General features: G+C 43.7%; 1 protein-coding gene across 5 annotated transcripts in view; it reads left to right on the forward strand.

The window, feature by feature from the left end:
• The window catches only part of BST1 (bone marrow stromal cell antigen 1), a 36,206-nt gene extending 21,980 nt beyond the window's left edge, over nt 1-14,226 (forward strand). For 2 of the 5 annotated variants that reach the window (XM_088836529.1, XM_088836528.1), the window contains 2 exons: nt 9,942-9,988; nt 10,645-11,748. In XM_088836529.1, coding sequence (XP_088692655.1) covers nt 9,942-9,988; nt 10,645-10,682 — 85 coding nt within the window. In that variant the 3' untranslated portion in view covers nt 10,683-11,748. Of the gene's footprint in view, nt 1-9,941; nt 10,266-10,644; nt 11,749-13,806 lie in introns of those variants that run through there. The other 3 variants (XM_088836526.1, XM_088836525.1, XM_088836527.1) reach the window with 3 other exon arrangements.
• Nucleotides 14,227-14,731: the final 505 nt, after the last annotated feature.

The following is a 14,731-nucleotide window of genomic DNA, read 5'->3' on the forward strand; positions in this document are numbered from 1 at the left end:
TATACTGTATTGGTGTTCTTTTTCTGACTTACTTCACTCTCTATAATAGGCTCCAGTTTCATCCACCTCACTAGAACTGACTCAAATGCATCCTTTTTTATCAGTTCAGTTCAGTTCAGTCGCTCAGTCGTGTCCGACTCTCCGTGACCCCGTGAATCACAGCACGCCAGGCCTCTCTATCCATCACCAACTCCCGGAGTTCACTCAAACTCATGTCCACAGAATCAGTGATGCCATCCAGCCATCTCATTCTCGGTCGTCCCCTTCTCCTCCTGCCCCCAACCTTTCCCAGCATCAGAGTCTTTTCCAGTGAGTCAACTCGTCGCATGACGTGGCCAAAGTATTGCAGTTTCAGCTTTAGCATCAGTCCTTCCAATGAACACCCAGGATCTATCTCCCTTAAAATGGACTGGTTGGATCTCCTTGCGGTACAAGGGACTCTCAAGAGTCTTCTCCAACACCACAGTTCAAAAGCATCAATTCTTTGGCGATCAGCTTTCTTCACAGTCCAACTCTCACATCCATACATGACCACGGGAAAAAACATAGCCTTGACTAGACGGACCTTGGTTGGCAAAGTAATGTCTCTGCTTTTTAATATACTATCTAGGTTGGTCATAACTTTCCTTCCAAGGAGTAAGCGTCTATTAATTTCATGGCTACAATCAGCATCTGAAGTGATTTTGGAGCCCAAAAAAATAAAGTCTGACACTGTTTCCACTGTTTTTCCATTTCCCATGAAGTGATGGGACCAGATGCCATGATCTTTGTTTTCTGAATGTTGAGCTTCAAGCCAACCTTTTCACTCTCCTCTTTCACTTTCATCAAGAGGCTTTTGAGTTCCTCTTCACTTTCTGCCATAAGGGTAGTGTCATCTGCATATCTGAGATTATTGATATTTCTCCCAGCAATCTTGATTCCAGCTTGTGCTTCTTCCAGCCCAGCGTTCCTCATGATGTACTCTGCATATAAGTTAAATAAGCAGGGTGACAATATACAGCCTTGACGCACTCCTTTTCCTATTTGGAACCAGTCTGTTGTTCCATGTCCAGTTCTGACTGTTGCTTCCTGACCTGCATACAGGTTTCTCAAGAGGCAGGTCAGGTGGTCTGGGATTCCCATCTCTTTCAGAATGTTCCACAGTTTGTTGTGATCCACACAGTCAAAGGCTTTGGCATAGTCAATGAAGCAGAAATAGATGTTTTTCTGGAACTCTCTTGCTTTCTCCATGATCCAGCGGATGTTGGCAATTTGATCTCTGGTGCCTCTGCCTTTTCTAAAACCTGCTTGAACATCTGAGAGTTCATGGTTCACATATTGCTGAAACCTGGTTTGGAGAATTTTGAGCATGACTTTACTAGCGTGTGAGATGAGTGCAATTGTGCGGTAGTTTGAGCATTCTTTGGCATTGCCTTTCTTTGGGATTGGAATGAAGACTGACCTTTTCCAGTCCTGTGGCCACTGCTGAGTTTTCCAAATTTGCTGGCATATTGAGTGCAGCACTGTCACAGCATCATCTTTCAAGATTTGAAATAGCTCAACTGGAATTCCATCACCACCACTAGCTTTGTTCGTAGTGATGCTTTCTAAGGCCCACTTGACTTCACATTCCAAGATGTCTGGCTCTAGGTCAGTGATCATGTTATTGTGACTACCTTGCTCGTGAAGATCTTTTTTGTACAGTTCTTCTGTGTATTCTTGCCACCTCTTCTTAATATCTTCTGCTTCTGTTAGGTCCCTACCATTTCTGTCCTTTATCGAGCCCAGCTTTGCATGAAATGTTCCCTTGGAATCTCTAATTTATAGCTGGGTAATATTCCATTGTGTACATGTACCACAGCTTCCTTATCCATTCGTCTGCCAATGGACAAGATGATTTCTTGTCCTCTACTCCCAATACCTCCAAGTAATTTCTTTCAGCATTTTGGTCCATTTCTGCCCGTACATCCCAGTACACACATATGTTACCAGACACAGATGTGAGTTTGTTCATCTGTTTGTTTTTCGTTTGGTCTTATTTTCATTTATTTACTTGCCTTTTCAGAAAAGTTATCTATTTTTAATCGGGGGGTAATTGCTTTCCCAAAGAAAGGCAATGCCAAAGAATGCTCAAACTACCGCACAATTGCACTCATCTCACACGCTAGTAAAGTCATGCTCAAAATACTCCAAACCAGGCTTCAGCAATATGTGAACCATGAACTCCCAGATGTTCAAGCAGATTTTAGAAAAGGCAGAGGCACCAGAGATCAAATTGCCAACATCCACTGGATCATGGGAAAAGCAAGAGAGTTCCAGAAAAACATCTATTTCTGCTTCATTGACTATGCCAAAGCCTTTGACTGTGTGGATCACAATCAACGGTGGAAAATTCTGAAAGAGATGGGAATACCAGACCACCTGACCTGCCTCTTGAGAAACCTGTATGCAGGTCAGGAAGCAACAGTCAGAACCTGACATGGAACAACAGACTGGTTCCAAATAGGAAAAGGAGTACGTCAAGGTTGTATATTGTCACCCGGCTTATTTAACTTACATGCAGAGTACATCATGAGGAACGCTGGGCTGGAAGAAGCACAAGCTGGAATCAAGATTGCTGGGAGAAATATCAATAACCTCAGATATGCAGATGACACTACCCTTATGGCAGAAAGTGAAGAGGAACTCAAAAGCCTCTTGATGAAAGTGAAAGAGGAGAGTGAAAAGGTTGGCTTAAAGCTCAACATTCAGAAAACTAAGGTCTGGTCCCATCACTTCATGGGAAATAGATGGGGAAACAGTGGAAACAGTGTCAGACTTTATTTTTTTGGACTGCAAAATCACTGCAGATGCTGATTGCAGCCATGAAATTAAAAGACGCTTACTCCTTGGAAGGAAAGTTATGACCAACCTAGACAGCATATTAAAAAGCAGAGATATTACTTTGCCAACCAAGGTCCGTCTAGTCAAGGCTATGGTTTTTCCTGTGGCCATGTATGGATGTGAGAGTTGGACTGTGAAGAAAGCTGATCGCCGAAGAATTGATGCTTTTGAACTGTGGTGTTGGATAAGACTCTTGCGAGTCCCTTGGACTGCAAGGAGATCCAACCAGTCCATCCTAAAGGAGACCAGTCCTGGCTGTTCACTGGAAGGACTGATGCTGAAGCTGAAACTCCAATTTGGCCACCTCATGCAAAGAGTTGACTCATTGGAAAAGACCCTGATGCTGGGAGGGATTGGGGGCATCACAGAGAAGCATCTGCAGTGATTCTCTGACGACAGAGAATGATATGGCTGGATGGCATCACCAACTCGATGCACATGAGTTTGGGTGAACTCCGGGAGTTGGTGATGGACAGGGAGGCCTGGCGTGCTGTGGTTCATGGGGTTGCAGAGTCAGACACGACTGAGCGACTGAACTTAACTGAACTCAATTACATTACAATATTGTGTGGTTTCTGCCATACGTCAGCGTGAATCAGCCATAGATATTCATATGTCCCCTCCCTCCCAGCTCTCACCCCAGCCCCCACCTCTAGGTTGTCACAGAGCACCAGATTTGAGCTCCATGTGTCAAACAGCAAATTCCTACTGGATTTCTCTTTTACTTGTGGCAATGTATTTGTTTCAATGCTACTCTCCCAGTTTGCCCCACCCTCTCCTTCCCTGCCTATGTCCACAAGTCTATTCACTATGTCTGCATCTCCACTGCTGTCCTGCAAACAGGTTCATCAGTACCATCTTTCTAAATTTCATATATGTGTGTTAATATATGAGAGTTGTTTTTCTGACTTACTTCACTCGGTGTAATAGGCTGTAGGTTCATCCGCCTCCTTAGAACTGACTCAAATGCCTTCTTTTTTATGGCCGAGTAATATTCTATTGTGTGTATATATATATATATATATATATCATAACTTCTTTATCCATTCATCTGTCAATGGACATCTAGGTTGCTTCCATGTCCTGGCTATTGTAAACAGCGCTGCAGTGAACATTGGGGTACACGTGTCTTTTAGAATTGTGGTATATGCCCAGTGGAAAGAATATCCTTTGGCTCTTCCCCAAAATGATTACCTCTATTATAACATAGATGTATATTTTTATTAAAAAAATATCAGTGTTGAAATTCAGTTCAGTTCAGTCGCTCAGTCATGTCCGACTCTGCGACCCCATGAACTGCCCAGTAGTGGGATTGCTGGATCATATGGTGCTTTTATTCCTAGTTTTTAAAGGAATCTTCATACCATCTTCCATAGTGGCTTCACTAGTTTGCATTTCTACCAACAGTACAAGAGGGTTCCCTTTTCTCCACACCCTCTCCAAGATTTATTGATAGTAGATTTTTTGATGATGGCCCTTCTGACTGGTGTGAAAGATCATTGTACAATATCATTGTAGTTTTGATCTGCATTTCTCTAACAGTGTGTGATGTTGAACATGTTTTCATGTACTTCTTGGCCATAAGTCAAAAATAGAAAAACAAATATCATCTATTAATGCATATATTGTGGAATCTAGAAGAATGGTACAGATGAACCCTGAACGTTTTCAGGGCAGGAATAGAGACACAGATGCAGAGAATGGATGCGTGTGGGCGTGGTGGGGGAACGCGGGGCAGAATGAATTGGGAAATTGGGATTGACATGTATACACACTACCATGCAAGGAATGGCAATGAAGGAAAGAAGAATTTTACATGATCAGCACCTGCATGTGTCCCTGGAGTGGCTGGCGAGGTTAAGTCCCCTCCCTCCAGTGCTCTGCTGGTCACTCCCTGTGAATTAGGCACGCGTGTTTTTGAGGCCTCTCACAGGAAGGGAAAGAAAAGACGAGGGCCTGGGTCTTCACTTTCCTCTCCTGAGAATGAAACCCACCCTTCCTTCCCTGCTTAATAGATATCTCAAAGGCAGCACATCCCAAACTGGACTCCTGAATTTACTCACTGTGCTGGGCTGAGTCATACATCTGAAGATGTGCAGGTCCTAAAGCCTGGGATGAGTGGGTTTTACTTTATGTTACAAAAGGAGCTTTGCAGATATAAGAACGTAAGGATCTTGAGATGGGGGATAGTTCTGGACTGTCCACGTGGGCCTGTATATAATGTAAGCGTCCTGATCAAAGGGAGGCAGAGGAGGCTTGGTTCAAAGGAGAGAAGACACTGTGGTCATGGAAGCAGAGGTGGAATCCTAGCAGGTAGATACCCTAGCACGTGTGCTCAGTCGTGTCCAACTGTCCCCAACCCCACGGACTGTAGCCCACCAGGCTTCTCTGTCCCTGGGATTTCCCAGGCAAGAGTACTGGGGTGGGTTGCCATTTCCTTCTCCAGGGGATCTTCCCAGTGGTGCACTGAAAAATATGTTTTTAATTAACTAACTGATTTTTTGCTGCACTGGGCCTCTGTTACTGTGTGTGGGCTGTCTGTCGTTGCAGTGAGCAGGCCTTGCTATGGTGGCTTTTCTTGTGGAGCATGAGCTCTAGGTACAGGGGCTCAACAGATGTGGTGCACGGGCTTAGTTGCCCTGCAGCAAAGTTTGCAAAACACATGGACCTTTGTTAAAAAAAAAAAGTTAAAACAAGAGTAGATGGTTTATGTCAGTTCTATCTCCATAAAGCTGGGAGTGGTGGAAACCATGTAACAATATGGAAAACTTCTCACAAACAACTGAAGTAAGAAATGTGTAGTAAACAGTCCTATTGACTTGTAAGTTAATGGCCAAAGATTCAGTGTGTGGATAATCTGCAGGATTGGCAAGGATATAAAGAGGCAGACATGTTCGTGTTACTGACATAAGGCCTTGCTGTGTCAGTCAGGGTTTGAAGGAGAAAATCAGATTTCTCATCTTGGCCCCAGTTTACTGTTCAAAATGTATTCCTGGCCCTAGGTCACAAAAGCAGGAGAGCAAATGTCACTTGCTTAGGGATAGTGGAGAAAAGGACTTTTTCATCTGAAGAAATTCAGAATCTAATGAGCAGTTGTTGATATAAAGCCAACTTATATTACTTTTGTGTTAAGTTTAGTAACAGTCTGTATTTATATATATATATATATATTTAACTTATTTATAACATTTTAGAGGATTTAGCATATAAGAATAGCTCTTGGAATAGCCCTGTGATTCCAATATAAATTTAACTTTTAAATAACTGATTTTAGACTTACAATTTTTAGTTGAAAATTATTAGAGATTTTTACCTTTTTAAATCAGTCATTGCTGCTGTTCAATCACTAAGTTATCTCTGGCTTTTTATGACCCCATGGGCTGCAGCATGCCAGGCTCCCCTGTTCTTTAAATAAGTACTGGAATGTTTAAGATAATTAAGATTAAATTTTATACATTTATTAAATGTACTAGCATCAAGTATTTGAGAAGATTTTGCTCACTTGAAGTCACTTAACAACATTTTATAAAGAAAATGTAATATTTTAAAATGCAAGTTTAAAAGAATCTAACCTAAAATGTTCTGGGAATTAGAATAATTTTGAAGTCCCCTTAGAAGTTATTGTCAGAGCTCATTCGGCTTTTAAATTAGAACAAGACTATTCATAAATAGAAAAAGTGTATGGGAAAGTCAAGATTTTGAATTTATTAATTTAATAGCTAGAATTAATTTTTAAAACCAAAGTAACTGCAAGTAATGTGTTTTTCCCTCTGCATAAATACTGGCCTCAAGCACAACCCCACATTGGCCTGAAAAGCTTAAGCTAACGTGTGACAAGTCAGTGCAGAGAACGTGGACCCAAACATGTAAAGTGAAAGAAAACAAAAGAGTATTTCTAGAGTATGCCTAGAAAATCCCATGGATGGAGGAGCCTGGTAGGCTGCAGTCCGTGGGGTCGCTAAGGGTCGGACACGACTGAGCGACTTCACTTTCACTTTTCACTTTCCACTTTCACACATTGGAGAAGGAAATGGCAACCCACTCCAGTGTTCTTGCCTGGAGAATCCCAGGGACGGGGGAGCCTGGTGGGCTTCTGTCTATGGGGTCACACAGAGTCGGACACGACTGAAGTGACTTAGTAGTAGTAGTAGTAGCGTGATATTGAATGTAAACGGCAGAAACGGAGCTGAGACGATAAACTCCGTCGCTAACAGCGGTTACTTCCAGGGAAGGGAGTGAGAACTGGGAAAAGGTGAAGGGAGACCACTATTACTGTGCTTAGTTCTGTATTATTTTATTTTCTTAAAAAGTAAAAATAAGTTTATCTCTGTCTTAATGAGTTAATTATTTAAAAGCAAAAGCTAATCAATTTTGTATGAACTAAGTCTAGAAGAGTAACTGAATCAGATGTGCAGTTATAGAACATGTCCAGCAGGCGGAGCCATAGTACAACTTTGTGGCCTGCTGGAGCCTCCTTTAGCGAAAAAGGGGTGATCACTCCACTCAGGTGGAGTAAGCAACAGTAAGCCCCTAGTAGAGAGCCAGGGAATAAAGACACCAGGTTGTTTCCTAATTTTAAAAACGTTATCTTTGATTGCATTCAAAGAATTCCTTAGTTCTGTTTTTAAAAATCTGGAGGTCAGATCCTAATCACTATGGCCACAGTCCCTATTTTGGCCAGAAAGTGAAGTTGCTCCGTCGTGTCAGACTCTTTGCGACCCCATGGACTGTAGCCCACCAGGCTCCTCCGTCCATGGGATTCTCTGGGCAAGAATACTGGAGTGGGTTGCCATTTCCTTCTCCAGGGGATCTTCCCGACCCAGGGATCAAACCCAGGTCTCCTGCATTGCAGGCAGACGCTTTACCTCTGAGCCAGCAGGGAAGCCTCTCTCAACGTCTTTATGTCATAACTGGTTTTTCATTGCCAGTTAAACTCTAATGGTGTAGTATCCATCAGTAGATATTACTGAATTTGGGTAACTTTATGGTGCATCCTCAGAAAACAAAGATCATGGCATCTGGTCCCATCACTTCATGGGAAATAGATGGGGAAACAGTGTCAGACTTTATTTTTGGGGGCTCCAAAATCACTGTGGATGGTGATTGCAGCCAGGAAATTAAAAGACGCTTACTCCTTGGAAGGAAAGTTATGACCAACCTAGATAGCATATTAAAAAGCAGAGACATTACTTTGCCAACCAAGGTCCACCTAGTCAAGGCTATGGTTTTTCCCGTGGTCATGTATGGATGTGAGAGTTGGACTGTGAAGAAAGCTGATCACCGAAGAATTGATGCTTTTGAACTGAGGTGCTGGGGAAGATTCTTGAGAGTCCCTTGGACTGCAAGGAGATCCAACTAGTCCATTCTAAAGGAGATCAGTCCTGGGTGTTCATTGGAAGGACTAATGCTAAAGCTGAAACTCCGGTACTTTGGCCACCTCATGTGTCGAGTTGACTCACTGGAAAAGAGTCTGATGCTAGGAAGAATTGGGGGTGGGAGGAGACGGGGACGACAGAGAATGAGATGGCTGGATGGCATCACCGACTCGATGGACATGAGTTTGAGTGAAGTCCGGGAGTTGGTAATGGACAGGGAGGCCTGGCGTGCTGTGATTCATGGGGTCGCAAAGAGTCGGACACGACTGAGCGACTGAACTGAACTGAACTGAACTGATGGTGCATCCATACAATCAGAATTTACCCAGGAGGAAGGATGAGTACTTCCTTATGTACCAGTATGGAAGCAGGTCCAAGATGTTGTGTTGGGTGAAGAAACAAATTGTGGATTCCATTTGTGCTTAGATGAAAGGATGTGTTAATTGATTTGCATGCACATGGGAGTGTCCTGAGAGGACAGCTCAAACTATCAAGAATTATCTCTCTGCAAAGTGGGAATAGGGAGGCCTGGGTCGGGAAGATCCCCTGGAGGAGGAAATGGCAACCCACTCCAGGATTCTTGCCTGGAGAATCCCGTGGACAGAGGAGCCTGGTGGACCCCAGTCCATGGGGTCACAAAGAGTCGTACACGACTTAGGGACAGAACAACAAAAGAGCTTCTGCTTTTCACTTTGTAGCTTTCTGTGCTGTTTCTTTGCTTTGAATTTGTTTATTCCTGTTGGCTGTGCTGGGCCTCTGTCGCTGTGCCTGGGCTTTCCGTAGCTGTGGGAGTGGGGTTACTCTCCAGTTGGGGTGCTCAGGTTCAGTAGCTGTGGCTCATGGTCTCAGCTTCCCCACGGCATGTGGGATCTTCCCGGATCAGGGATCCGACCTGTGTCCCCTGCGTTGGCAGGCATATTCTTTTTTTTTTTTAATTGGAGGCTAATTATTTTACAATATTTTATTGGTTGGTTTTACCATACATTGACATGAATCCGCCCCGGGTGTACATGAGTTCCCCCTTCCGAACCCCCCTCCCACCTCCCTCCTCCCCTTATCCTCCCTCTGGGTCATCCCCGCACACCAGCCCCGAGCATCCTGTAACATGCATCGACCCTGAACTGGCGATTCGTTTCACATATGATAATATACATGTTTTAATGCCATTCTCCCAAACCATCCCACCCTCACCCTCTCCCACAGAGTCCCAAAGACTGTTCTATACATCTGTGTCTCTTTTGCTGTCTCGTATACAGGGTTATCGTTTGCATCTTTCTAAATTCCATATATGTGCGTTAGTATATTGTATTGGTGTTTTTCTTTCTGGCTTACTTCACTCTGTATAATAGGCTCTAGTTTCATCTACCTCATTAGAACTGGTTCAAATGCATTGTTTTTAATGGCTGAGTAATACTCCATTGTGTATATGTACCAAAGCTTTCTTATCCATTCATCTGCAGATGGACATCTAGGTTGCTTCCATGTCCTGGCTGTTATAAACAGTGCTGCAATGAGCATTGGAGTACATGTGTCTCTTTCAATTCTGGTTTCCTCGGTGTGTATGCATATTCTTAACCACCTGACCACCAGGGAAGTCCCTTTCTGTACTATTTAGATTTTCCTGCAGTGTGCATGTATTTTTTGAAAGTAGGTGCCATGCATCAATACTGACTTTTTTTTTTCTATTTCCTTTTTAATTTGCAGGGCAGCAGCATCTACTCAAAGGGAAGCCTTATTTTATGCAGAACAAGGTGCCTGCTTTATCTTTCCTCTCTTAGTGGCTTTCACTTCAGTTGCTCAAATGTAACTAGAAACTCAGTTATGCTGCCCTAAGTGGCCCACAGACCTGAAACCTGCCCTTGCCCAGTCATCCCTATTCTGTATACACCAAGTGGTTCTATTGTCTGAAGAAGCTTCCTGCTGGATGAACAATGCTCTGAAATGGATCGTGAGTGATATACATGCTCAGGATTTCAGAAATTAACCTAGTTCAATTTAGCTGATTAAAAACAACTGCATTAGAGCAAAGTTAGTTATTATTTTCTTATTTTCATAAACAATGCATTGAGACACACACTGTCTTTTACATAAGCAAACATTTTAAGAAAATTTTAGTACAACTGTGTATATATTTTCATATATTCTTATGCCACCAGAAGGGCAGGCAGTATGCCCTTCTGGTGGCATAAGAATATATTGACAGCTTCAAATATATGTAGATCAGTTCAGTTCAGTCACTCAGTCATGTCCGACTCTCTGCGACCCCATGAATCACAGCACGCCAGGCCTCCCTGTCCATCACCAACTCCCGGAGTTCACTCAAACTCATGTCCATCAAGTCGGTGATGCCATCCAGCCATCTCATTCTCTGTTGTCCCCTTCTCCTCCCACCCCCAATCCCTCCCAGCTTCAGAGTCTTTTCCAGTGAGTCAACTCGTCACATGAGGTGGCCAAAGTATTGGAGTTTCAGCTTTAGCATCAGTCCTTCCAGTGAACACCCAGGATTGATCTCCTCTAGAATGGACTGTTTGGATCTCCTTGCAGTCCAAGGGACTCTCAAGAGTCTTCTCCAGCACCATAGTTCAAAAGCATCAATTCTTCGGCAATCAGCTTTCTTCACAGTCCAACTCTCACATCCATACATGACCACTGGAAAAACCATAGCCTTGACTAGACGGACCTTTGTTGGCAAAGTAATGTCTCTGCTTTTTAATATACTATCTAGGTTGGTCATAACTTTCCTTCCAAGGAGTAAGCGTCTTTTAATTTCATGGCTGCAATCAGCATCCGCAGTGATTTTGGATACTATATAAGTATATTCAAAGATGTTTGGTAGGCAAAGAGTTATGTATGAAGATGTCCATTTAATGGTTATTTATAATGAGGGGGAACTAAAAATTCTAATAATATGGAACTCTTTGCATATGGTTCAGTGTGTCTGTAGTATGGGGTATCATTTAAATAGGAAAAGTCATGCTTTTCAGCCCAACTGTCCTTCAGCTGGTGAATGGAGGAGCTAACCTTGGAGCATCTATACAGTGGAATACTACTCAGCAGTAAAAAGTAACCAGCTATGGATAAATGAAGCAGTGTGAGTGAGTCTCAATTGCATTGTGCCAAGTGAAAGAAGCCAGACCAAAAGGCTACGTACTATATAATTCTATTTACAGGACATTCTGAAAAAAGCAAAATTATAGGAATGGAGTACTTTTCAGCCTCAGCATTGAGACTGGAGGGGGCACTAACTAAAAAGGAGCCCTGTAGGGGCTCTAGTGGGGGTGACAGATTGTTCTGGATCTTGACTGTGGTGATGGTAACAGGAGTCTATGTGTTTGTCAGCTCTCCTTCCAGTTTTTTCAGAATTGCATGCAAAGGAGTCATTTCATTGTATGTAAATTATTTTCAGAGAACATTTCATGCCATATAAAAATGTCAATGATAAGTATAAGACGTAGAACATAAAATGTTTCTCATATGATCCATTTGTCAAATAAAATACAAATGTAACACATCAATGTGTGAATCAGACCAATCAATCCTGAATATTCACTAGAAGGACTGATGCAGAAGCTGAAGCTCCAATACTTTGCCCACCTGATGTGAAGAGCTGACTCATTGGAAAAGACCCTCAATAGGAAAGATTGAAGGCAGGAGGAGAAGGAGGTGACAGAGGATGAGATGGTTGGATGGCATCACCGACTCGACATGAATTTGAGCAAACTCCAGGAGATGGTGAAAGACAGGGAAGCCTGGCGGGCTGCAGTCCATGGTCACAAATAGTCAGGCACGACTTAGGAACTGAACAGCAAAATGAATGAAAGGAAGTGTTGGTCGCTCAGTCGTGTCCGACTCTTTGCAACTGATGGATTATAGCCGAGCAGGCTCCTCTGTCTGTGGAATCCTCCAGGCAAGAACACTGGAGTGGGTTGCCATTTCCTTCTCCAGAGGATCTTTCCAACCCGGGGATCGAAAAGAAGCCCAAATGCAGAGCAGTAATCTCTGCAGAATGGTCTTCTCAGTGATTCCTATTCTTGACTTTTGACCTTTTGTGTTTTCCAAATTTTCTCTAATAAGCTCAGATCCCTTGTCTAATCAGGAAAAGAAAACTAAACCTGCCTTCTGTGTATGGTCATTTAACACAACACACAACATTTCCAGAAGACGAAAACAAAACCAGAAGTTGTCAGGGACACTTCTCTGTTCTTTCTCCTTATTTTTTTCATGGAGATTGGGTGTGGGAGGTTCAGATGTGAGAACTGGCGTAATCTGATGCCCCGGTGCCCACGAGTGGTAATGGGAGCTTTCACTTTCTGTCATTTCCTGTAACCCTCCGGAGAGAAGAAGAATTGCCCATCACAGGCAGAGCTGTTCCTCAAATGTGCTCCCCTGAGAGCAGGGCTCTCTCTTCCTCCTGACTTCACTCCATCTTTTTGTCAACACTTGCCCAGAGTCCGATGGTCATTGTGTTTAACATGTATTTACAGTTCAACCTCGTGCGTCTCTAGAGAGCAGCTGAGATGCTGCCCCGGCATGTCTCACGGGCAGTGATCACAGGTCTCCTGGTTAGCTCCCGTGCTGCCCGTCTCTTCCTCCCTGGTTCCTCCTCATCGCCCACCACTCCCCTTCTCTTGTGGGGTCCACACGCTCATCCACCCCTCCCCGTGGTGCTCACTCCAGGGTTCAGGAGAGGCCAGGTTCCTTGACCATCATTATCAGCCACCTTTATCGCCATCCTCATAAGCTTCAATATCGTCACCATCACCATCACCACGCCTAGTGTTTCTTCAGTTCCCGCCAAAAGCCAGTCATTGTTATCTAATAACTCATGCAATTCTTGTTACTCTCCTCATCACCATCGCATACTATCTCATCCTCATTACTGTCTAATCTTTGCAGAAAATCAAGGCTTGATAAGGTTAAATCGCTTTTTTCAAGGTCACCCAGTTAGTCATGGAGGGGAAGTGTTACAACTAGGGGGACTGACTCTGCAGTTGGGGTGCCTTCCCATCTGCTGCACTAAATAAGTCCCTAGGAATGTTAAAAAAACAACTCGGATCCTGTTCTAGAAACCTCTGAACTCACTCCTGCTTCCCGTTTCCGCTTTCTCAGTCTTAGATCTCATAGATCTCATAGATCTTAGATCTCTTAAACCTCCATAGATCCTTCATAGATCTCCATAGATCTCCAGCCCTACACTCCACCTACCGTTTATGTTTTTGCTTCTCCCTTACACTTTGACTCGAGAAATAGTCTCTCTTGTCTCAAACAGAGCTCCCCCTTTTTTCTGCCCTGGCATCTCTCCTCCTCACGTCAGCACACTTAAGGACACTTGTCAGGGTAACGTGCTTTCTATCATTCCTTCCCAGAGCTGACGTTGTTGGACCCCTATTCAGACCACCTGAGCCCTGTAGGTGGGAATTAGTAGCTCGAATCCTTCCAGGTGTGCAGATGAGCGTGCGCTTTTACCAGTGTCAAGGTGTTTCTTTGCTTTCCATAGCTGAGGCCCCATGGGTTTTGGAGAAGCCTGGTATGCATGGTTGAATATTGGGTTTTTTTTTTCTTTTTACAGAAACGTTGAACACATGTATCCCTTGTCATGAAATACCGGGTTATGGATGTCTTACTTTAGCTCCGGAGAATACATTTGATCAAAGTTTTATAGAAGAAAGAGACAAAAGAAAGAAGAAAGGAAACCTTCTCTGTAAGGTTTCACACTTCTGTCCCAGTTCACTCACCATAACAACCCACGTCCTGTGGCAAGAAGCCCAGCATTATGAAGAGAGCAAACTTGCCAAAGCGACTTTTGTTCCTAGTTCAGCTTTGGAATTCATCCTTTCTCCTTTGTGTAGGTCCCAGAATTTTAGGATACCTCCCTTCCCTACCCAATGAGCTCTCATAGGTTTCCAAATGTATCCAGACCTTACCAGTTATCTTATTATTGAGGGTCGTCACTGGAGTTACCACCTCTTCCCACATGTCCAGCAGCAGTAGGTTAGACAAGTGTCCAAACAGCATAAAGCTGGTCAACCAGGAGGAAAAGGAGGCAGACGCTGTAATCCGTGCAGTTACTCTGTAATCCGTGCAGTTACGCTGTAATCCGTGCAGTTACACAGGACCCGTGCTCAGAGAGGCCCACGCTTGGTCTAACATCTCTGTGTTTAAACCCTTAATTTTTGGACAAGGAGCTCAGTACTATAATTTTCACTGGGACCTGTGAATTATGTAGCTGGTCCTGAGTGGAGGCAAAGCATTCCAGGACAGAGCGGGTCTTGGTTTGCCTGAGGTGGCCCTGTTAATATGTGAGAAGCAGATGATAGAGGCTCTGACTGTGCTCAGTCTTGGAAAACAAAGCAGACTTGGCTGCAGATTTCCAGTGCTTGGAGTAGAAAATGGCAACTCACTCCAGTATTCTTGCCTGGAGAATCCCATGGACAGAGGAGCCTGGCGGGCTACAGTCCATGGGGTTGCAAAGAGTCAGACACAACTGAGCCTCT

This window comes from Moschus berezovskii, chromosome 5 (genome assembly GCF_049115385.1).
Source record: "Moschus berezovskii isolate FMDL1 chromosome 5, NW_MosBer_1.0, whole genome shotgun sequence".
In the NCBI taxonomy this organism is placed as follows: Eukaryota; Metazoa; Chordata; class Mammalia; order Artiodactyla; family Moschidae; genus Moschus; species Moschus berezovskii.